This window comes from Ischnura elegans, chromosome 1, assembly GCF_921293095.1.
Source record: "Ischnura elegans chromosome 1, ioIscEleg1.1, whole genome shotgun sequence".
In the NCBI taxonomy this organism is placed as follows: domain Eukaryota; kingdom Metazoa; phylum Arthropoda; class Insecta; order Odonata; family Coenagrionidae; genus Ischnura; species Ischnura elegans.
Window position 1 is genome coordinate 25,248,315 of NC_060246.1, and position 26,173 is coordinate 25,274,487.

Here is a 26,173-nt window from a genome sequence, read left to right on the forward strand (position 1 = left end):
ATTCACCTCTGGGAATTGGCATTTTTCCATATTTTACCAGGATCATTGAATACACCAAATTTGAAAGAAATCTGACCGGGCCGGGTTGAGTGGTGTGTTGAATTCACTTGGAATGACCCATTAGTGAAACAATAAACTATTATTTATGCTCATAGTCTGTTATTTTAGATTGCTTCAAGAGCTCATGGAGGGCTTTCGACCAACCACGGATCTTTTTAGCAGTGATAATATCATTCCACTTGTATTCTCACTGCTCCATATGCACCAGCAAACTGTCTATTCAAGTGAGAGCCTTGCTATAACTCATACAATCTCTACTTCTTTCATCTCAGCCTCCACTTCCGTTGCTGCCTCCACTTCTCTTCCACTGCTCCCTCCCTCTCCAATTTGACCATGACTGGTAGCAGGGAAAACTTGTCCGAGTATGACGAAATATCTTGTTCCTTTGGGCTGCTTTAACTGCATGCGAGGATGCATCAATGATTGTGTATTTGCCATAGGAAAAAAACATGTGTAAAGATTTTAGGTTATATTTTCTTAATTCACCATTGGTTACCCATTGAAGAAATACGTATTCTAAAATTATTCTAGTTTTTTTTCTGCTGCTCATCGTCTTCTACAATACTAGACCATACGTTCAAGTAAACTTGAAACATTCCTCGGCAGCTACTAAAACAAATAATGTGTTATGTGTTGTATCAAGAGAGTTCCAATGAAAAGAATAAGTCTTGTGTATCCTTGAATTAAAGGAAATAGTAATGATGTCTTTGCGTCAAATTTTATTTTTTATGAACTATGTGAAAAAAATCGAATGAGAGTGAAACTCAGTGCACGGAACATCAGGAGTTTACTGTACGACATTTAGGTGGTGTTATTTAAGGTGATGAATACAATTCCTGGTAACCGATGCTTAATGCAGCTTATGTAATCCCTAAAAATTTCCTCTGAACCCTCCTTGAAGCATTTTTTGTTCTGAAATATAATTTCATTGAGGTAATAAGGAAAGCATAGACTTTCATTTGATAGTATTCATGAACCACATCCATCATCCCATATAGCCGGGAAAGAACCAAATCTAAAGGCCTTTTACACGGGGCACGGAATTGTGCAGGTTAGAGCTGCATTAATTTATAAAATGGTGTGGAATTGCACGAATGCATGAACAAAATTAGAACAGGGGCTATTTTGCGGTCTCGCATCCACGAATTCTTGCATGTGTTCTAGCAATTTACGGCTTTACAAGATGCAATTTTGATTGTACCTTCGCACGTACGTCAGATTGCGCAATTCCGTGTACCGTGTAAAACGGCCTTAAAAATATGTGCTTGCTGCTAACAATATTGATGGGCATCATCAAAGTCGATTGTAGAGTAGGGTTACCACTTTCCCTTGTCACTCTTTTTTATTTTCAACATTCCCTTTAGTAAAGTCAGTTTTCAATAAAATGACAAAGTTAGATAATGGGGGTTTGTGGAAAAGTACGCAATAATTCCTTAGTGGTGGGTGGAATAATGCAGATGGGCTGCCAAAGCTCAGAGTATGCTGGTGGTAGTGCAAAATTATGCTGAAGTTTTGGAAAAGCTTTGCAGAAAGTGACTTTGTAAGCTGTCACACGCACGGGTTAGCCAGGATGAAGTCAAATATTTTTTCATGGCAAACTTCATCCTTTGGTGTATTTCATCTACATCTACATAATACCCTGCAAGCCACCTAAAAGGCATTTGGCAGGGGGTGTTAGGACACCAGCCATTTACGCATAAAAATGAAGTGCTCTTACAAAGTGGGGACTAGCATTTATTAAAGTCCTTTATGGTTCGGGGGAAAAACGAATTCCCATATCTATCTGTTTGGCAAAAAATCTCTTAATTTATTGCTTCTATCAGACCTAGAAATATATTGTGGCTCTAATATTATGTTCTCGGTGTCGCTCTTAAAGATATCCATTCTCAAATGTTCAAGCAATCTAACCTAGCATGCAGCCTCTCCAGTCTCCAGTGGCTCCCAGCCTAATTCGCTTAACATCTGAGTAATGCTGTCTGTACGTCCGTAGCAGTTTTTGACAAAATGCACAGCCTTCCTTCGTATTTTATTAACTTCACGGATTAAGTCTTTCTGTACTGAATCCCATACGCTCGCTGCATATTCAAGGTGTGGTCGGACGAGTGCAAAATAGCACGTTTCTTTTACTTTCACATCCGAAAATCTTCCCACAATATGCTTGACGAATCCTAATTTCTTCAGGGTTATGCCACAAATATTCCTTATATGTGTTCCCCATGAGAGGGATTTGAAATTGGAAATGTTCCAGATGGCAAAAAAGGAGAAAACATGCTACAAAAAAATTGCCTAATAATGGAAGGATTCTAAGTGCGATGGAATAGGTTCAGAATGGGTAGAAGAATGTCTCATCTTATTTATTGGATACTTGAAGAGGGATATTGGTCTTAGGATTTAGTGAAGACATCCTGCTACCAAAATGGTGGGCATTGAAATCAAAGACTGAGGCAGTTGGCCTAATATCCTATGGCCCAAATTAGTGCAGCAAGATATTTATAAGTGATTCGACTGCTCCCTATCTCTGGCTCACCCAACTGTGTCTTAAACCCTGGAGATAAGGAGGAGGATTGATGACACAAATGTCATCTCTAGGTGCCAAGCAATACGTAGGAAGTGTGAAAAACTCAAACATCCCTCTAACCTCCCATGGAAGTCTTCAGTGCCACCCTTTGCTGTGATATTACGAAGCCTTTAGCATGGCTAATTAGGAGAAACTCTTCCTAGTTGACAACTAATTTGTTTCTTATGAAGAGTGGATATAGCGATAAAGAGAGAATCAACTGTAGTACTCGGGTCCATGGCCATAAGCAGAAAATTTAGTTTATTTGGAGAAGAGGTATATTTTTGGGGTTTCATGTGGAGGAGGTGCACTTATCATCATATTTCCTAAGGGAGTTTGAACCTCCAGACCGCTCTGCTCACTAGGCCGGCCCTTATTTTTCAGAATTGCGAAAAGTTATGTTTTCCTGTTCTCAAAATGATCCAAATGAGGTCTATATTCACGTGTTAAAATTTGGTTACTTTAAAATAACGGCAACCCGTGCCCCAAGGGCCCTAAGTACTAAGGACCCTCAATTGAGATTTTTGGGGTCGAAAAAGTGCAATTCCTATGTAAAACGTAAAAGTAAAGCCCTTGAGGGCCAATTTTCTGTTTGTTTTGACCTATCTCTAAGCGTTTAGGAGATATCGTCCGTCGTAATGCAATCCCCCCCAGGGCGCCACCTCGCACCGCGGCACCGCTGAGGTACGACCCGCACCACTTACTACAATAACATATTACACTACAGGAACAACATATTCAATACTGCACCACTAGCATGTAAATATTGTCATCAGGAGCAAAGTCTTTGCTGAGGGAGGGGAGGGGGTTGAGGGGAAGTCTGTCTGAAGAGTCCGATGTACCCTTGAGTCAGATATCCCCCCCACTTGCCAAATTCAGGATAGAAAAAAATGATATTTGCAGCAATAGATGTTGGATTGAGGATTCCAGGGGAGGTGGGAGGTGAGCCTAGTATCAGTTAAAATGCCAAAGCTACCGCGCGGAGGAGAATGGTATTGAATGCCCTGCAAATGTTGTTGGTATTATAGTTTTTTGAATCTATCTCACTCGCCCCAACCCCCACTCCAGCCCCCTAGTTTTTTTTAGGATGAAACAGATTAGAGATCTTTATCAATGGAATGCGTTCCTTCGGATTTAAATCTTGTTTTTTTTTCCGCCAACTCATCCTAATGATGAATATATTTGAAATGAAATATTGTTTTTGCTTTCCTCTGGAAAATAATCAATTTTCGTCGATACAACCTGTCCACCCAATCAAGCAATGCAATCCGTGCAGTGATGCATTGTGGCTTTATTTTTTTTTTGACAGAAGTTTCCACCATCCGCCCGCAGATCGCGCTGGGGTCTCGCAGAAGATTTTGGAGCAGAGATGCTTTGTGCGTAGACCGGAGAGAGAAAATCGAGGAAATATGTGGAAAATAGATAAATAAGGAGCCGAATTCTCTTGGTGCGGCAATTGATAGTTAATGTGATACAGTATAGAGTGTGTCCTAAGGGGCTAAAAGGGTTTACATCATGAGTGATATAGATGTTTTGAGGGAGAGCGATGCGATCGATGAAAGGTAAGATGACCCGTCTGCTTCTGGAGTTCACGTCCGAGTGAATTTTCTATCGGTTTTTACCATTTAAAGTAATATTTTATGTTTCTATACGTAATTATATGAATTTTGGCTTTAAATTACTTTGTGCCGTTCTATCGGAACATTTGATTCGGAACATATGTTTTTTGTTGACATTTTGCTCGTCCTGTCAATCGGGGTGAATAAATTCACTTTGTGGCGTATTTTTTTGTTGTTGATAGTATGTCGGTACTAATTAAAAATCGGTGATCGATTTGACAGGGTCATCGAGGAAATCGAAGCTTTGCAGGCGATTCTTATGGATGAAATCGTCATAAAGACGAATGAAAGGTGAGTAAAATTATTTGTGGTATGTGTGGAAAATTATCGGAAGAATGACTTTCCTTTTCATTCCAATTTTTTCAGATCAAATTCGTGCGTCCCATTTGGCACGCGTAAGGTTGAACTACGTACACGCATTTGTATTTCGGGTTCAGTTTTATGCACTTTTTATGCTGCTTTTTAATTTACTTTTTAATTTCATATCAAAAATAGGGGAACTGGAATCAATACGAAGAAATTTATGCTCGCCTTTGTTTCGTCCAACGTACCCAGTAATCAGTGCAACCTGATTTCCTAGGAAACTCCCACTATCGTTTTTTCTGGCAATGCATGCATTGATGACCTAAAAATTTCGAAAAATATAGACCCCTATGATTATAGTCAGCAGTTTGTTTTTGTTTGCAAGTCCAGTGTTGTTGCATATTTTATCGGGGTTCGATTTCTGTTTAACCGTTTATGAATTTGTGATTCAGCCATTGTGCCCAATTAATGAAATGGGACTGGACTAAATCCCTATTTCCATGTAACATGTTTTCCCTATTTTGAGTCACTGTTGGTTCTCATCAACTCTTGCTGAAGTGTGTCATATGTTCCACCCATTGTCGCACTGTAATTAAAATCATAAAAAGTATGTTTAGACCAGCCATTGTGATTGATTTATTTATTGATGATGTTAGTTGAATTTTCCACCTCCCGATAACTGGTTGATTTTTAATTAATGGATCTTGCCCTATTTGATCCTACCTGGGTGGGACTGACCATCTCCCTCTTATCCGAAAGTAACTCTCTGAATCGAATGAACTTCAGTACATCATCCATTGGTCCTTAGTCCTCAAAGGTGGGTGTGGTTCAAGGCAGCAAGGGTGGCAAGGCTCTTAGATGTCTACCGAATGCAAATTCGTTGTCTCTTTTTATGAGTGGCATCCAAGGGATAAAGATAGATGGTAATGAAGCAGAATGGTGCATTGAGTGTATAAACATAGAAATCTTGGACAATGGTGAGGACAGGTGCGCTGGGGAATGAGAAAAGGATGAATACATTGGGGCTAGGTGTGGTGGAAGTAGAGTCGGACTATTGGAGCAATGGATGCTGGTATTTGTCCATGGGGACATATATCAGCAAGGAGTAGCTTAGGCATTAAATAGGAAACAGGGGAATAGGGTAGGAGGCATAGATCAGGTTAATGGTAGGTTTCTGATGGTAGAGAAGAAAATCCCTCTAATATTGTGGTGTCCCAGATGTACATGCAGACTAATAATCATAGGGAATAGGAAGTAGGTGTTTTAATTGAATGATTAACAGAAATATGTAAGAAAATCCCTGCTAGGAATAATCTAGTGGTGACAAGGATTGGAACACGGTAGTAGCAGAAAAAATATGGAAATTGAGGAATATGTATCACTAATGCATAATGACTGAGGAAGAAAGTGAAAGAAGTTTGTAGGAGAAATAAGCTCTTTCTGAACTCATGGTTTACACACTCATGGGGACAGATAAACATGGAAGAGTCCAGGATATAACGGGCAGGTGTTGTATACAGTACTATGCCATCGTAAGACGTATGTTTTGGAACACTGTAAGAAACTCCTGCAGCTTCTCAGTGCAGATTTTGACAGCACCTAGCGTAAATGAGATGTAACAAAGGTTGAGGAAAAGCAAAAGGGCAAGAAAGTGGAACTTGTTAGCTGTGATAGGGACTAAAAGAAGGAAATACTAGTGAATAGAGAAGAATAGCTTACAGGAGGTGAGGAGCATTTAGGTTTTAGAGAAAGTATGGTTGAGAGTTTTTGCAGTAAAAGCAGCAGAGAAGTTGATTATATACATAGAAATCATAATGATTAAGGAAAAATATTGATGGCAGATGAAATTTTCGGGAAAATTTAGGGGTGAAAGAAGTGGAAAATTATATAGTTGCAGAGCCTGGCAAGAAGATTAGGGATAAAAACAGTGGTTTCTGACAGGAAACAAATAAGAGTATTCAGAGGCTTGGTGGGAAAGGGAGTATAATTAAATGAAAAAGTAATGGAAAGAGGGGTTGGTATGAGCACAGTGTATCAAGGTAGAGATATTATGAAGCAGAAGAAGAGGACTAGCTTGACCAGTAGAAGAGGTTCGGAATTGGTGTAAGGAGTTGTATGATGGATAAATTGAACAGAAAAATGAAACTCAGAGTAGAAAGTGGGGAGGATGAGGACAATCTTGCACTATGTTCTGATAATAACTCAGGAAAGAGCATAAGACAATGGCTTTATCTTTAGAGCTGGAAGTTTTTGTGAACTCTGGCTCTGCTCAACAACCAAGTGTGTTAATTTTGCTTGAGAAATGAGGTTAGTTGATCCACAACGGGTCTTGTATCTCTAAGTGGGGAGTGAAAGGATGACCCAGCATTCTTCCTTTATATGCTTCTGCTGCAGTCACTTTCATAAATTATGATTGCTGGAGCTGATTGTTGTTCTTTTGTGTTGCGAAATGCCTGGGATCAGTTGCTGGTGCTGGTTGTTTTACCTATGAAAACCCCTGCCATGATGGTACTTAATGGGATGATGTTAAATGTAACTTAACCCTGCATAACTCACACATGTTATTGGAACATGAGAACTCATGCTGTGCCTGCCAGGCTCATTTCTTAATTTGGGATCTTAGCTTGGCAAAATGATCTCATTTCTCTGTCATGAATGGACATGAACAATCTTATCCTCTCATTCCTTTGAATTTAATTTACCAAGGGGTCATTTTGGTGGTGAAATTAGAACTGTGAAGCTTTTCAATCCCTTAAAAATACGAACAATAAATTTTTTCATCGAATGACGATATTTTTCTGATGGTGAAATCATTGATGCTGATAAAGAGTAGTGGTCTAACATGTCCTGGATCTGATTTTCGTAGTAGTAGTAGCCCAATAAATTTATGAGCTTTAATATATTTCCTAAATATATATAAATTTTAAGCTTTACATAACCTATTTTCATCTGATCAAATAATATAAATAAAGAAGATTATACCTGTGAATGATCAATTAGTGCAGCAAACATTATTTTTATTACGACACTTAACCTTTAATTATATATCATTTGTATGTATTGAAAAATATTTTGTATTTTTATCTACAGAGTGAATCAATACATTTTGCATTTTATGAAAACTCGGCAAATATGGAGTCATTATGTATTTGTAATGCAGCAATGGGTACGAATTTCACATTGCCCTTGCTTACAGAAATTCAGGTGACTGCGGTAGCACTCGGGAAATAAAAACAGGCAAGAAGTCTGTAAAATTCTGTCTGTAAAAAAGTCAATTGTTGTTGAAAATCAGTGCAGTGAATGTCTTTTGTTTACAACTTTATATATTGAAAATCACCTAATATAGAGGAATGAAATAGGTCTTCATGCTAAACGAAGAATCAAGCCATACATTCAGACAGCAGCTTCAAGGGGCAGGGAGATATTCTTTATTATTTTTGGAATATCATAATATACAGCTTTTGTGTTTCTGTTGTTACTGTTTTATAAGAAATGATGTAAATTCATGGTAATAACACCAGCTAGATAAAGAAGGCCAAAATTGCTGTAGTTTCAATAATGGTTCGGTCCTTAGCAGTGGCGGCTGGTGGTAATTTATCTAGGGTGTGCATTAGAGCAGATATAGGATGATTTAATTATATTATGTTTATACTAATCCATGAGCATCATGTTTCGTCATAATATAATACTTATCACTGTTATATTCTACCCTTAAAATTGCACGAACAGAAATAATATTAGCATGCATGAAAATAATTATTCTAAACACACCTTTACAGGTGACGGTAGGTGAAATTCATTCTCCTTTCCTTGCACCCTATGAGGAAGTAGTGTAGAAAACGGCCATACAGATGACTCTGTAGACGGACTAGGATCCTGGGTGCAGGTAGTGTAGGTGGCGGCTACACCACTACACTACCTGCGAGTCACTCACCAAAAATATGCGTGTACGCACTCGCATCGTTTTGAGCCTGCTCCCATCACCCATTTGAACCGTACATACCCCCCCGCTTACCTCGTCCCGCCAGAGCGCCCACAAGCGATCGCATAGACCGAAAATGCACCCGGCGCGATGCCACGGGACCGCACACTTGTAGAGCGGTGAATTCGAAAATGAGATAGCTGTAGCGTTCGGAGCTTCATGTTTCTTTAATATACAGACAGGATTTTTATCCTTCTCGTTGCAAAGGAATAGTTTTCTTTTATAATTCATTCATCTTTGGGTGTGCACTTGCTAACATGCGTATACGCACGCGCCACCACTGGTCCTTAATATCTCGTTCTCAACTATGATGCTCTTGAATGGAATGAATTTGAAAATATATTTTCTCTTAAACGTTTATCGGTATTTGTGGCTTGACCCCTCACTTCTGGAATATGTGAAAGATGTTTTGAGCCAATGCTTGCAAGTGTTTAGGTGGTAAATCTGTTCACCCACTTTGTTACTTTTCTGTTTTTAGTTATTGAGCAGAATTACCGTTCTCAGTGTGTGTCATTGTAGTTTTTACCACTGGATTCAATTATCTGTTCAGTGTCAGTGCTCCCTTGCCCTCCTCATTTTCTAACTATGCGTTAGATGACCTCAGTTCAGATTTGTGTGGATGTCAAGTAAGCAACTGCATGATCTTTACTATGTCAGATGGCCAATTTGTATCACCTAGCATGCTCTTTGCCATTCGTGAATGGTAAAAAAACTGAAAAGTATTCACAGTTGCACATTGAAATTTGTTATTTGAAAATTTTTATTGGAACAAGTATTCTATGTATAGTAATAGCAAATATTCTAATTACAAGGATTATGTATTAATAAATTGATTAGTAAAAGATAGATTTTTTTGTGGCCGAAACTATAGCGTGGTTGAAATTTGGGAAGAGTACCTGTGATATATCCAACACACTCAACTAAAAGACTGTGTTCTTCAAGATATAAGGCTGAGTGGTGTGAGGAGGATACCATTTATGAGGATATGCTTCTCTGAACTTTCCCATATTTTTTGATAATGTGTCAAACCATAATAGCTTGCATTGTGTTAACTGGAGCGCATTAGAGATTATAGCATGGAGAGCAGCTGTGAATTCTCCAATGTACTCCTGTCTGAGTGAATTTTGAATTTTTCCTTTTTTGAACTTTTCCTAGGAGAATAATCTTTTTAAGAGGATTAATGCTTGAAAACACCCATAAAAGCTTACGTTTTATCAAACAACCGAATGACGGAAAGAGAAAATGCACAAAATGTGAATCAAAAAAGTCATGCAAGCACTTTTATCGATCTAAGGTAATAAAAGAGTAAGGAAAAGTTATGGAGAATCTATGGATGTCTGATTTTGTTCCTTATCTCTTCTGCTGATGCTGATCAGTGGTATGCCAATGATGAGTTTATCTCGCTCAGTTTAAACAATCCATAGCATAGAAGCATGAAACAGAAAATAAAAACATTCAGCAGGATCTTTGTATTGTTTTTATTTAGCTGGCTAACACATCCAACTTGATGTATTCAACACCTGTTTCCTGGATGCAGGTGAATGTGCGTGATAGCCTATGGCTAAGTGGTACCAGCCATCATTTCGCCATAGAGCATGGGTGTATTCTGATTTGAGTGTCTGTAATTCAATATTTTAGGTTTGATTTTTGTTCCATTCTGAACATTCAACATTATTCATGGTTTCAAAATGTAGGATATAGCAACAGATTTATTCATGTGTCCTAGGGTCAAAGGAAAATGTTCTTCTTGTGCTTGAGAATGGATTCCATATCTTGACGTGATGTACACACTAAGGGAATGCATGCTTTGTTTTTGATTGCAGTCCTAGTCCTGGAGATCAAGTGTTCCCTGTGGTGGTGGAGTCGGTAGTCCTTCCGTCAACTGCTGCTGATGCTGATCAGCAATATGTCCGGGTCACTGTTGCACTTGGTCTTCCTGCAGCATATCCAGATGAAAGCCCTTATGTTGTACTTCGCAATCCTCGTGGGTTGGCAGATGAAGTCTTGTCAAGGATTGAAGAAGATGTGAAATTGAAATGTGCTGACTTCAGTGGACAGCCTGTTATCTATGAAATTATAGAGGTGAAATTTTTAATAACATCATTTACGTGTAAAATCTGTTTTGTCATTTAGGCTTGTATGTTGTGTCGAAGCTTATTTATTACACTTAAATAGTTGACCCGGACTTAATAATATATATGCATTGATGTGAAAGAAGACAACTGTGTACTTCATCAAATTCTCTTGAGACTTTCGTCGATTCTTATAATTTCAATGTGGATGCCTAACTTTGGTCCTCATCTCTCTGTATGTCTTACGGTGCTGCAATGTTCTAAGGTTTTGATAACAAGGGGTTATTTATGTTTTCTCTCCTCACCTGTGTTTCAGTTGGTAAAGGAGCACTTGACTAGCAGCAACTGTCCCAGTTGTGTGTGCGCTGTGTGCTTGTTTGGATTCCAGCAAGGAGATGCGTTTTCGAAGACAGAGTGCTTCCATTACTTCCACTCACACTGCCTGGCGTGCTATGTGCGCACCACGCAGTGCACGTTGAGGGAGGAGCGAGAGAAGCTGCCGCTATGGCAGCAGCAGCAGCTGCAACAAAAGGACCAGAGTGTCAGGAAGACACGCTCTGATGACGAATCTGAAGCTTTCCAGGCAAGTCCTCTCCTTAAATGGATTTATTCTTCCTTTGAAGACTCACTAGTGACTGAAACTAGCATTAGCTAATTAAATCATGCGTTGTTTTCAATTGGACATGAGTACTGTTTTTATGCATGTTTATACACTGTCCTTTGGTGAAATTGTTATTATACCATTGGCTAAAATTTTACAAAGGGCAGTGGTATCCTTAAAGCCTTAATAAAATGGTTCTTGATTTATACTGGTCCAAGAATTCTTGTGAGTACAGATGTTCCCATGTTTTGTAATTTAGAACTGGCATGATGGAAATCCTTTGTTATCTCTAAAGTAAAAGTTGGTATTTTGTTTCATAGGTGTGGTTTTAGTTCTACACTTGCTCCCGATAGAACCTAGTAATGGTTGACCAATCAAGTTTTCACTTTGTTATGCCTGCATTGTGGTGAAATATTTTTGTATCAATACTGTGCAATCTCTCTTGCAGAAAAGTAATTTTCCTCTGGCGACATATTGAAAAACCATGTGAAAGTTAAGATATTTTGCAATAGCTCCTGAGACTGTCTTGAGTATTCTATGTTTGGTCACGGCAATTTTGTTCTTGCTGAATTCCTTGAATCAATCCAAGGTGAAATATTGTGTGGTTCAGGTATAAGACTAAAGCTGTTTTCAAAATATAGCTAAGATGTTCAGATGTAAGCTGATGAACACCTTTGTGTTCAAGTTTGTGTTTCAAGCAAAAAAGGGAAACCATAAGCATGTGAAAATGTCATAAAGGACGGTGAAGTTATGTTTGTGATTTTGGTCTTTGTTTGCACCATGCATCTGAGGGTCTTGATGAATTTAAATTCCTCGGCAGAGCTTGCTCATTGCAATTCAGTAACGCGAGTCATAATGGGAAAGCCAATGGGCACAAACTGGAGGTGGTTGTGCAGTTCAGTTTTTTGGGCAGCTTATTAGATGGAAACGGACTCAGAATTAAGGATATCAGGCTCGGGTGATTTTTAGAATGCTCCATATAAAACACTTTAACCTGCTGAATTACCGCAATGTTTTGATAATAATTAAGAGCTTGCAAATCACTCAGGGAATGGAATGGGCATCTTGATTTGTCCTTTTTTGTGACCAAATACTATTGGGAATGATTTTCCTCCACTGAATATTCATCCTTCATTTTTTTTACAGCTGTGATTCTTGAAAAATCATGCATTATGTTTGCAGTCTTTACTATTCAAGATTATGTATTGAGGTTGATCTGAAATCTGTTTAATGAGTTATAACACTGAATGTTTTCCATTCTTCCTCTCAATGTAGGTTCCTTGCCCAGTGTGTCGGGAACCAATCAGTGCAGATTTGGAATCTTTATCAGCTGCTGCTCCGCCCAAAGCGCTTGAGGCTGCACCTCCATTTGAAGTCACAAAAGAGCTGCGTGCTCTCCAGCACCAAATGGCTGACCTCTATTTGTATCAGAAGAGTAGGGGAGGAATCATTGATGTCAATGCAGAACAGAATAAGCTCCTCCTTCTAACTTCTGGGGTAATATTACATTTTAAATGTGGAATGATTTTGTTTAATTTGAGAATTATTTCCTCTAAGAAGTTGTTTAGGTATTAAAATTCTCTATCTATATTTTACATTATCTAATCCAGCGTATAAAAAAATAGTGTGTCTTATGCTTATGCTAATTGAAAATTGTCGCTTCATTTGAAGCATAGAGCTGCTCAAACTCATATACATACATGGTCCACCATCATCTACTGCATTGTTCAACCTATTTTCATTGATGACAAAACATCTTTAAAAAATTTTCCAAGCCCCTCACTATTTGTTAATCCTGCGACATGCAAAATATTGTGGATCGAAGCCTTCGTATTTAGACCTTGGGAATGAATTTTCATCAACAGTTGTTGTTTGACAGAAAGAAAGGAGTATGATTGTTGAATATGGTTACTATCCATTACACCCTGAATATTTTTAAATATGAGGTGAATGCTAGTTGACCTTACATAAAGGATTGTCTGGTTGAATTGTGGTTTAGTAATGGTGACTGTTTGGTGTTTGTTTAAAAAAATGAAGTTTCCACAGTTTCATTCTTAATGATGGATGATCGATTTTAGGGAATCTATTTCAGTCCATAATAAGACTCGTGAGTAATTATCTTTTTTCATTGGTTAATTATTTTATTTGATATTTATCTTTGTGGATATGCCACTGGTAAATTTAAGAAGGAATGGCTAAGCATCTGCAATACTTAACATCTCTGAGGTGAAGTTTTCATAGGAAAAATTCACAGAGAAAAAATCATCAGCCTTGACTGGGATTCGAACCTGGATCTCCCAATTTCCGGTTGAGTGCTTTGGCCATTTGAGCTACCGAGGCATCATTCCGAAGAATGACACTTGGAAATCAGGAGATCCGGGCTCGAATCTTGGTCAAGGTTTTTTTTCTCTGTGGATTTTTCACACAATTTGTGCATTGTGGGTGATTCCCATATAGTCATTACCATATAGCTATTCCCGGTGTAATTAAAATAAAAAAGTTTGCATTGGTTTCCGGTGAATAATTGCATTATGGTTTATGTCTTAAGGTTTGATACTTTCATCAGGGTCACTTTTCATCAGGCATACAACATGTGAAGTTTGAATATTATCATATATATATTTATTTTATCAATCAAGCCTTGAATGTCATGCCATTTTTGCTATTTTAATCTATTTTGTATATCAATTCAATGAGGTATTTAAACACTAATACACCTATTCTCACCTTAATCCTGGGTTTCAGGATTTTAAAATTTGGCATAAGATTTGATAGACTTGAATGAGTAAGTGGTCTATTTGGACCTCATAATTACTGCAGCTATGATCCAGCTACTCCGCCGTGAGGTATTTTAGAAATGATTTATTTTGTAGAACAACTGAATTCCTGTCATTTTGTTGGAGTTAACAGCTTCTATCTTCTCAACATTAGTCAATATAGTACTGGAGAAAATTATTCCTTTGGTAGGTAGTTATATTGTTTGCTTGAAAAAGATTAGTGAGTTACAGTCGAACCATGTAAAAATGAGCATGGGCTATTGCGAGAGATAGCTGGAGCACCCATTATGAGAGATAGCTGGAGCATCGTCAATTCACCCTATGATTAGCATATTGAAAAAATCTCTTTATACGAGGCCCTTTTGGTGTTGGCACTCACCGTAGGGAGAGTTTCCATCGCCAGAAAGCCTTGACCAAGAGTCTCTACTCTCTCTAATTGGTGGCGATCTGTTAGAAATGAAGTTAACATGGAGTGCTCAGTCTCAAATTCATGTGGTAAACTGTCATTCAAAAGGAAGTTGTTCATTTTAGTGAAAATATTGCGGCATTAACATTTGCGAATACTTGATGTTCTTTTGTTCCTCGGGCAGCAGAAAGCAGTTGGCAGCATACCTGCATGTCCATGAGTTGCGTGAATAGAGAGCATTTGAAGGTAGACACCATGGCCGAAAAATGCCAAATATATCTAAACGAGGAAATGAAAATAATGGAGGAATACGAAAGGGCGTGATAAATTTATCTTCCTATTTCCTCTTCACAACTTAAAAAAAACAAAAGCACCCTAGGAACACGGAACATGAAGAGTTAGAAGCTTAGCTTAGCTTTGTAAGGTGCTTTTGCCCACTTCAGTCTGCAGAAGCTACTGAGAAAGGGGCTATGCTTAAGGCTTAAGAGGAGTATTTCAGTGATAGATTGCAAATCAAGCACTTCAAGTGTTTGGAAGGTTGGTTATTTGTACTAATTAAAAGCACGAGGAAGAAAGGACTCTGATCCTAGTAGAATATCTCAGGATGTATTCCCCGCGTGGTATAATGCAGACGAAAGGGAACTCTTTCACATCCTACTCCCCGGCAAAACCCTTGCAGTATGGTGTTTCTTGCAATGATGCTTCTAGATGCAGGTAATGCACTGTTAGTGATGATAAATGTGAAAAGCTGATTCTGCACTTTAAGTTTATGTAATTTTTAAAATTCTGCATTCTTTTTCATGTTTCGCAGTCATTATTTAAATACATGTTAAATCAATAAATTCATACTTGTAAGTTTTGTTGGCCTTAGGGTCCATCAGATGCGTTTGATTTTTTATTTCGTTGTTGCATATCTTACCCATTCGTATTATATTAGTCGCAGTTCCTTGCAGCTCGCTCTTTTTTCACTTAAGCGACATCAGCGTAATATTTGCGTTGTATTTTTCGTGAAATAATATCAAGTTAATATCTTTTCTTATATTAATAATTTTAATTCAAATAATTTTTATTGCAGTGCCGCGGATACACTCAATGTATTCTTTCAGTGACGTGGTGGGCGTAACACTCAAAATGGAACTTTTTTGAAACATAGGCAATTTTAATCACATCATTAAGAATGTTTAGCTGACTTTTCAGTGTAGATAATGAAGATATTACATTGGATTACAGAACAGGTCTTCCGAGGCAGGATCGTTCTACCACCTTCCACCTTTTTCACCTGCAGAAACAAATGCGATGTGTTATTTCACATAACTTCCACAAAATACGTATACGGGAAAAATAAAGAACTCCCATGGAAGCATTTGTGGCATTAAATAAACGCGATACGGTTTTTCAGCAATAGTTTTAATTTTCAGCAGAAAATATCAAAGTAATAGATTGATCATGTGAATGCACAACGCACATAAAAAAATAGCTTCGTCGGTTGTGTATTGGGATAATGGTGACAAAGAAATGCTTTTCATGATTTTTATTTAATACAGTGCTTATAAATTGAATGGCTAGTTTGTTATTAAGGTAAGGAAATGTAGTGATGCAACAAAAACATTGCCTTTCGTCTGGATTTATGCTGAAGTCTATCGGGTAGAAATGAAATGTCTCTGTAGCCACACCAATCCTCTTCCCATATAAGTGTTGACAATGGGTTTAAAAATAATAATAATAATAATAATTCTTTATTCCATTAGGTCATGCAGACATGGGAATGTCGTCAATTACATACATTAAAAAAAAATAATGATAGTAATTATACAATAAAAACATAATTATATACAGTTACAGCACACAATTAACCATTAAATATTCAGAGATGCTATAAAACGCATTCTCAACGAGAAAGTTCTTTAACTCAGATTTGAATTTCCCATCTGTGGAAATACCTTTCAATATTGGAGGGAGATGGTTATAGATACGGGCACACATGAAATGTGGGCCATTTTTGGTAAGGCTGGAGTTGAATCTTTGGAGGTGCACATCGCCATTAGCCCGAGTGTCATGGGCATGGAAAGAGTTGTTAGGGGGGAAGATAGTGGGGTTTTCTTTAACAAAGGAGGAGCATTGAAGGATGTAGATGCTGGGTAGAGTTAGGATTTTCATTGTTTTAAAAAAGGGTTTGCCATGTTCTCTGATAGAAACACCAGCAATAAATGGTTTATTGGCTCTTATTTGCTCCACCTCCGGTGAAGCGACAATTCGCTATAGCGAGAGTTTGTTTGAGCACTGTAGGGTCTCGTTTTATCGAAGTTGCACTGTATTTAATGAGAATTGTGATTGCTTGATACTATTTCTGTTTTCCATTCACAATATTTGGAGTTTTCAAATGTAACAATTTCAAGTGCTACATATATTATTTATGAGTATTTGACGCTTTAACTTTTGTTTGTCAGGATATCTTTTGAAAGTAGTGTTTATTCAGTGATTTGAAAATACGATTAAAGCAATGTACTGCAAACTCCAGATTATCTGGGCTAATGATGGGGAAAAGTGGCACAAATACAGTAGAATTTATTTATGTTGTACATTTCTGAAGGGACCACAAGAAAAGAATGTGCATACTATCATAGAGTAAGTATATATATACTTACTCTATGATAGTATGCAGGAAAACGTGCTAACCAGGCAAGTAGATAATCGCAATTGGGGTAATTGCACTCTGAGGAAAAGTCGTTATAATTACAATTACTTTCGGAAGTTCTCGTAGGATCGTCTTCCTGAACTCTTTGCACATTGAAAATCAAGAAAATTAGCACTGCATTGCAAAAATAGTACCATGTGAATAAAAATCGATGTTTCATGGATTTCCCTGAAACAATTGCATAAAAACGGCGTCATTCCCCCATGATTTGTCATGTATATGTTTTAAGAGGACAAGTTAAAATGAGTAATTTCTTATTTCTCACAGCTTTCTCGGAGAATATGACAATAACTCTGAGTATATCATTTGGTTGTCACCATAAAAAAATGGCAAATCTTTATTTACCATTGTTCACGGCAACTGTCTAATGCTTTCATTCTTGAAACGAAACCCTATCGATTGTTATATCAATTGATGTATCGATATTCTAATGACGATTAGCAACACACTTAAAGATTATTATAAGCACATTTTTATATTTGACAATTTAAATTCACTTAAAAAATTTATCCAATGTAGTCTATTATCTATTTCTTGCGCTGAGATAATTTTTTTTTGTGTTATGCTTCGTGTGTCCAAAACATCTGCTCCCACAACACTGGTCAAGCAATGATGCACGTACACCTCGCTTTGAGAAATGCATTAAGATGCATCTCGTTTGTGGAAAGAGAAGTGCGGGACGAAAGTAAGAAGGTTTATGGCTAATAATAATAAAATAAAGTATGAATTCAAGAGTTTAAACACCTTAAAAATATGAGGAAACGACTTGCGGGTACATTATGGCAAGTAATTGCATGTACTACCCAGGAAAGCTTTGAAAACAAGAACACAGCTAAAACGTACTAACCAAATAGTTATACTTGTATTTTGCTCACATGATACTGGGACCAAGAGAAATCGCCGTGTTAAGGAGGAAAACATGCGAAATAGGAAAGTACTAATCAAGTTCTACTGTAATCACAAAACGCAATCCAAACTTTCATTTAAATATCTTGTAATTTTTATAATTTATGGAAATCAAACAATGTATGTATTGCTAGGTTATTACTCTGTTATTACATATTTCTTTCTGGACTCATTTAGAGCTTTCTTTTCCCGGCGTCGTCCTTTTTAGCAGCAGTAACATGATTGTACTGGAACTCCTACTGCTCCATGCAATTAATACCTCGTTTCTGAAAATCACGCATGCGTGGCTGTGAGATCACAGATTCAGAGAAGTGGTTTGTACAAATGCTTCAAAACCACTGTGCGACGTTCGGAAACTACACTGTCAGGCACCGCGCAACAGAGTCATGTCTCACTCTAGTGGCCCAGTATGCAAGTGATGCAGGATGCAGATCTGAGATCACTGAGCATGACCGCACGCTGCAATATTTTGAAAACAAGAACTCAGAGCTCATGTGAAGGCTACTGGCATGCGATCATGCCATTGTGCTGTAGTAGTTTTAGGATACGAGGACTTATCGGAAATGGTCTAGGCAGGCTATGACTTATGCTATCTCTACCTCCACTTTTCACTTCCTCACCAGTTTGACCTTGACTAGTCACAGCGTAAACATACCGTATTTCTCCGAATATAGTCCCTCCCTGAATATAGTCCCCCTCCCCTAATTTTGAGGATTCAGTTTCGAGAAAAGTTAAAAAATGCGTTTGAATATAGTCCCCCCCTCTACTTTTACCACAGGCATTTTTGGAAAAAAAGGGGGGACTATATTCAGACATATACGGTACCTGAGTGCGACAAAATCTGCGGTTCCTTTGAGCCATATTCAACTGCATGTAAGGGCACAGCAATTATTTTGCATTTTGGTATAAGAAGTATGTATTTAATGATCGTAGATAAAATTTTTCTTAATTTATGATTGGTTAACCATTAAGAGTCTTAAAAAATTAACCAAGAGTTTTTCCCCTCTGTCATCTGCAATGCTGGAGCTTGTAGTATCAGAAAACAACTCGTTAAATTTCATTTTCAACAGTTTTTAATTCAAAAATAGCACATGTTGTGTCAATCACAAATCGAGTTACACGCCATTGTACTCGTAACGAACGGGGGGAGAATTCTTGAACAAAACAAAAGAATGTTGAAAAGAGAATCAACTTTACAGATTCAAATTGATATGACACAAAATAATAATGTCAAAATATTAACTCCAATATGTAGTGCTCCAAGTAAACTTGAAACACTCCTTGTCAGCAAGTAAACGAAATAATTCCGTTCAATGAAGGGAATTCTAATGAAAATAACAAGCCTGGTGTGGCTGTGCATTAAAATGCAATTATCCTGGTGCTTTTGAATTTGATTTTTTTCTATAAAAGATTGCGAAAACATTGAAGTAGTGTGAACTCATGCAATGATAATCTGCAACACATGGATATACTGCAGCTGGATAATCAGGAGTCTGCTTTATATGGTTTATGGTGGGTCAGGAACCTTAAAATTCATTCAAATGCACTCTTACAAATAATTATGTACGTAGGTTAGTAATGGAAGTACCTACTAAATGGAGGTGAAATATCTATCCTTTGAAATTCTGTGTACAGTAAAACTTTGATTTTACGCAGTTGGAGGGACCGAAATATGGGCACTGTGTAAAATCAAAGTGTGTAAAATCAAGAGTTGGTATTGAGGAGGAGTATAGTTTTCAGGATAACACTAGCTCATTATTGCTCGGAAAATGAAGCCTAATAATCTTATTTACTCAAAAGCAACACCACAGATGACGTGTTACCCTAAGAGAAATATCTTTGCATTCCTGAACAGTGTTTCCCATGGTTGAACAAAATGGTTGAAATGCCAGCATTTCTGGCACTAAGATTACTTCTGTTACCCAGGAGAAATTTCGGAATGGTGATACTAAATGGTCACAGAGAAGCTAATTTTCGAAAATATTCTCATTAAAAGCAGTTTTCAGGATATCCGTTTAACCACCAGCAGACAAACAAAGATTGGAGATTGAAGAAATGAGATACCTGAGGATAGTCATCCAAATTAACCCCATTAACAGGGAGCAAAATTTTGCTAATACATCACAAAGGCTTTACACCCTGTGGGCCTGGGTTCAAGTCCTGGCAGTAGCAAAGACTTATCAGAGATGGCCTTATCCCTACTTGAGTCTAATGTGGAGGGCACTTCCAGTGCACCACTATGTCCATCAGATGGGAAGTTAAGTCCTGGTCCCTTTTGAGCTTATCATTACAACCTGGCTAATGCCAACATAGGGTTCCTATCCCCCCAGCCCTTACTTCACGGCGCTAATGACCCCAGTAGTTGGTTACCTCCAAATAGCATACCATAGATAATACGGAGCACACAGGACCCGGGATATTCGGAAATTCAGATTTTTCCGGTGCTAAGATCACTTTTTTTGAAGTGAGCTATTTAAATGACCGCGCAACTGCCGTCATGCCGCCCGTGATGAATAAAAAAATGACTAATAGTCCTGAAAATTTTTCCTTCTCTATAATTAATACGCATTAAAAAAGCATTTCCCCATGAAATTTTAGCATTAGTAGATTGACTCTTCCGGGAATAGCTTCTCTGTCGGCATTCTTCCGCAAATTCAGCGCCGGGACCTTCGACTCACAAGCCGTGTGACTCAGCTTCACGTAATATTTTGCTTCCCCATATCTGATAACAACACTGGACACTTTTTGTATTTCGATTGAATGGTACTAAGCCATTCCTGAGTTTAAAGGGACTGCCTTATCACTCACGTCTTGAATTTGACTTCAATGATTACATGACGATTGACGACGCGAGTTATTCTCCGAGGGCATTAACTCCCGTTCCGTTAAAACGCTTGCCACCTAGCGGAGTTAAGCTAATAGCTATTCAAGTTCCAACCATGTGAAACTTAAACCGTCTGACAATGAGACACAAGTTGAGTCGGTTCTGATAAGCGTGCAGCGCAAGCAATTTTCCCTCGCCTCCATTTGTCCCGCAGATGTGGGGTTAGCCCGGGAATGAGACAATGCATGCTGCTTTTACCATCGTGTTGAATCACCATCGACTTACGTCAATACTAGAAGTACGACTATCTTTTTTAGATCACCTTGGAAGCCAAAATTTTGGCACGGGAGTATTTTTAACGACTCATTTCGCCGTTATATTTCGCTGGGGCGACGGAAAACATAGCGTTGGCAAAATTCTAGAAAGCCTTGCGTTGGGGATACATATTCCGTAGCTCATAATTGTGGATATAAACAGCGTCGATCAATAAGTCGAATAATAAACGAAAGGTGATAATGTTAATATCTCCAGCGATCATGTCTTAATCAAAAGTAGTTACGCATACACGGCGATTGCCGTGTGTTTTAGGTTTCGATATCCTTCTACGGCGAATTTGAACTAAGAGCGACATTCGCGTTCGTAATGGAGCCTGAAATATTACTGAGAGGGCTCACGGGGAAGCAATAATTAGATTCGCGATGTATTTAGTTTCACGTTCAACAGCGCGATGTCATTTCAACCGTTCCTGTATTCATTTTTGCAACTCATTGAGACGAAATAATAACCTAACTGCATATTGCTCTAGTCGGATTTTCAAAACAAGCCGAAAGACAACTGCGTAAAATCAAGATTAGCGACCTCTTAGGGGCTGGGGTTATGCTGCGCAAAATCGAAAAACTGCGTAAAATCAAGAAAAGATGTAAAATCGAAGTTTCACCATTGCAATTCCCTATGCTTTCCGGCCGGACTTGAGTGCCGCTGCGTAAAAACGAGACTTGATGTAAAATCGAAGTGCGTAAAATCGAAGTTTTACTGTATAAAATTATGTATAAATTTCGCTTGCAAGGCACTCAATAATATTTGGGCTTTATGACTTGTATATCTACTTTCACATGAGGCTACTGTTAAGATTTGCCTTGTTATTAACCTGATCTTTTCAACTAAAAATTTTAATTTCCTATGTTTAACTTTGGTTGTGAAGTGATTTGACGTTATGCTAGTTTTATGAACATCATCTATATCCTATCCCAAACGGGTGGACTGACTCCTTGATGGATTGTAGTTGCTGGGAATGGAAAATTTTAATAGCATCGTCTCTTGCATTTTGTGAATGAGGCTTCATGGAAAATCCCCATTTCCTGAAATGGTGCTAAAATTTCACTCTTAATATGTATGTTCTATTAATTGAGATCAAGGCTCAAAAGTGACTCATTTGCAGCAGTCACAAGACGTTTTGGTTTTGAGTCCCAGTTGGTTAGGTTTCCCCTTTCCAAGGCATGGTTATGTGTACAGTTACAATTGTTAAATTTGTTGAACAACCTGATGTAAAATGGCCAGTATGTGCTTCATTGGGTGGTATGGGAATTAATTAAACAAATAAAAATGTATGTATGTCATATCGAGCAACTTGAATCATGGCACTAAGAGCCATGCCCTCATAACATATAATATAATTTCTGAATGCATAGTTGATGAAGAATCGTGAATTTTGCAAGTTAGCAGAAAAAGTGACATATTTTGGTTGTAATGCTTGACTACCTATCTATGCATTTCGTTTTAGCCCGCTGAGGATACCACCAATGCTTCTGTTTCAATGGGTATGTCTTCAGCAGTGAGGGCGGCACCTAAACCAATAGCGTCCAACCAGAGTAGGGGTAATCGATCATGCCGTGGCTCTGGCTGGTCCAATTCCAGCAACCAGCAAGACCAAAGGCGCACATGGAATGCTCGCGGTGGTGGGGGCAGCCGACGCCCTGGTGGCGGTGCTGCAGGTGCTGGGAGCCAGGAGTCGTCATCCAGTCCCGTCGATGGCCAGTCTGTTGACCGCTGCCATGAAGAAGATGACGATTCAAACGATGAGCTGCCGCCAGAGGGTGGAGGCAAGGGGGGAGGTGGGCGGAGGGGAAGAGGGGGCCATGGGCGCTGGTCATACCACAGGTCCCGTGGCAGGAGAGCCTCCAGGGGGAGGTTGCGCGTCGCGTGCGGTGCCGTGCCATCCAGCTGACGATGGGCTGACTTTAAGCAATGGCAAAGGTGGAGGTGGAAAGATGCACAATTGCAAATTTATCTACATGTATGCTAATGTGTGTGTGTATGTAAATGTATACAATATGTATTGCTTATGTGAATAAATTATTGACATGCCACTGGCAAAGTTCTCTCTGTTACTCTCTTCTTTTTTCCTCCTCCTGCTCCTCCTTAATTTTTATCTGGTTGCACTGCTTAATTTTGGTTGCAGCATCAGTAATTTGGCATCACATCATCAAAATACTCTAAAATTAATTGAGTAAGTTGCAAGGAATGGTGATCTATGAGATGTTGTCAACGAACCTCCATGTCCCCTGTTAGATATTGCTGCAACGTTGTTTGACTAGTCCTTTGGTTATTTGACAGATATCTATACAACGTTAACGGGATAAACATGGATATTGCATGGATGTTATATGTTAATGCCAAAAATGATGTCTGGATGTTGTTGGGATATTGATTGCTGTTTGGGTTACTTTGCTTTGTTGTGGTATATTTTGCTTTATTATGGTAAATAATCCGCTACTGATCTGCCGGCATAAAAGTGAAAAGCAGAAAGGCTGCATAGAGCGTGTCAAAGCAAACAGCTACTGTGAGTGCCAAGGTTCAATGCCACGTATTGGTGCTGAGAAATGAAAATACACTTGTGTTGTGCCTGTCAGATCCATTGTGCCCAAAGGAAGGTTGGGATGTGTGAAATATGTTTTATATTTTCTTGTTTCATGCAAAAGCTAAATTATTACCTGTTAAATTTTCATTGGGGAGGATAGGATATATTTTGGAGGTGTCGTTTTTGGGGCTGTATTCTACACCTGACTTTTTAAAAAATTCAAATATTTGTGAATGTTATTAGGTCCAGCAAGGCTGCAGTTAGATAATTGTAAATGTTGGAATGGTAGGGAGGTGGTTCACAGAAGGCAATATGTATCTAATAAAAACGTTAATTATAATAAAATATGAATAATGTCCCCTTTTCCCCGAGGGACTTCATCCGTTCCACTTTCAACCTCCTCTCGCTTGGTGGGTGCTTCCCACCAGGGGCGGAGCCAGGAATTAAGGCTAGGGGGGGTTTTAGGCACAACTAATACTTACGGGTGTGGGGGTATTGCATACCAACCAGGGTAAGCAGGAGTTGCGGGGGCCCTCCAGAAATTTTTTAGGAAAAATGGTTCAAAATGGCGAGTTTTACGGCTCTCTGAGGGATATTTGATTAATCATAAGACTTTTATATAAGTAATACTGATCCAAAAAGTAAAATGGATTAAACTTAAAAATTTCTCTGAGCTCTGGGGGGGGGGGGGGGGTTTATCCCCCAAAACCCCCCCCTCGCTGTGCCACTGCAGTTCCCACGGCACTGTTTGGGGCGCCCAGGGGTTATGCAACACGCACAACAGAAATCGATGGGTCAAGAGGATCTTCCACGAAAAATTTCTAAGCATGAAATCAAGGCATTAGCCAGAAGTAAAATTTGGGTGGGGGTAATTTCATCAGGAGAAGGGGTAAATGGAAGTCGTCTACTTCCAAAAAATATTGGGGTTAAATCTGCGTGACCCCACCCCCCCCCCCCCCCCCGCTTGCCGTACCTTATATCAAACGCATGTTTGAAAAGCTTAATTATTACCTATTGGAATTATTACTGACATGGGAATGCCTCCTACATAAATACCAATTTTCTATTTTCCCTTGATTAATGCGCAACCCCACTCTCTACTCTTACCTTCTACCTTCCGTCTACCTTCTCTACCTTGAGATCACATCCGTCAATGTACCTACCACCTCGGTGGGACAGCCAGGTAGGTTGGGTCGGAAGTGAATATCGCTGATCTCTTTAATCAAGACCTGAAACACAGGTGCCTATATCACCTCGTAAAGCATGGCTGCTGCATTATTATCCGAAATTAGGTACCTAAGTACTAGATAAGTATAACCTCTATCTAAAATAATTCCAACATTCATCTTGTAATGGTCGCAATATCCTTACCTCTAGTAGGGCTGAAGTCCTGGCCTGAAATATTTATGCTTATTTTCTACTCTATTACTAAATATTTAAATGCTTTTTCGCACGCGATCAACACTGTAATGGCGCTATTACTGCACCCTGTTTTAGCATCTGGAGAGATGAAAAAACAATTTTGACGATTTAAAGGAAAATAAACTCTCAGCACGTGTTTCAGCGAAAAAATCCTTAAGAAAAGGTACTACTACATTCTACACCATATTTGGTGGGTGATTCCTGGAATTTTAAAATCTGATCAGCCGATAACTTCAATCCATTCCCTATACTAATTAAAAAAGTACAATAAAATAATAAAAAGTAATATATTCCACCGATGCCAGGTAGTTGAAATACTTCGAAGGTTAATATTCACTTATTGTTAGATTGGTTACATTTTCCAAGTGTATCTTCTTCGGTTACGATATTTAAATGAAGTTTTAGCAGCCACCATATCGCGTATTCCGAGCAGAATTCCAGCGATCTTCCTCCGTATTAATTCCGCCCATATTATCCTTACTCTTCATATATTCTTCTGTCTTAACCTTCTTCTACGACAGCGTTCCAATCTCCTAAAATAATAATGAATCTCTTACCCTCACTCTCATTTGATTACTTCCGCAAGAGGTATACTCGTATACGTCCTCTACTCCTTCACCTTCACAGTCCGTCGTTGGCACGTGAACCTTTACTACTGAGGTATCTACCGGTTTAGTCTAGATCTTAATCATTGTTATCCTTTCATTATTATGCAGGAGGTTTTTCACCAGTATTCCGGCGTTCTTCCTCAGCATTATCCCAACTCCAGCATTACCGTTTAGAAATTCTGTGATTATGATCTATAACATCCACTTCGAAAGTCTCCCTCTTCTGGCGTCTTCATTTCGCTTATTACTCGTCGAGGTTCTATCTCCGCATCTCCACCTTCACTTATCTGGCCTTTCGCAGGTCTTATACTATTTCATGTTCCGTGCTCCTATCCTAAGGACCCCAAATTTCTCCTGGAGGCACTGCGATATCTCCACTGCAAAAACGTTCAACAATCGCCTACCGAATCAAATCCTCTCATCTAGTACTACTAGGGCTACCAGCTGAGCGGATTTGATTCGATGGGCGATTGCTGAGCGTTTT

At 38.7% G+C, this 26,173-nt stretch overlaps 1 protein-coding gene across 1 annotated transcript; it reads left to right on the forward strand.

The window, feature by feature from the left end:
* Window positions 1-3,934: 3,934 nt before the first annotated feature.
* On the forward strand, window positions 3,935-23,189 carry LOC124157586 (E3 ubiquitin-protein ligase RNF25). The gene is made up of 6 exons (XM_046532437.1): window positions 3,935-4,179; window positions 4,459-4,527; window positions 10,345-10,603; window positions 10,910-11,176; window positions 12,470-12,691; window positions 22,583-23,189. The coding sequence occupies exons 1-6, from the start codon at window positions 4,133-4,135 to the stop codon at window positions 23,024-23,026; spliced, it is 1,308 nt and encodes a 435-aa protein (XP_046388393.1). The 5' UTR covers window positions 3,935-4,132; the 3' UTR covers window positions 23,027-23,189.
* Window positions 23,190-26,173: the final 2,984 nt, after the last annotated feature.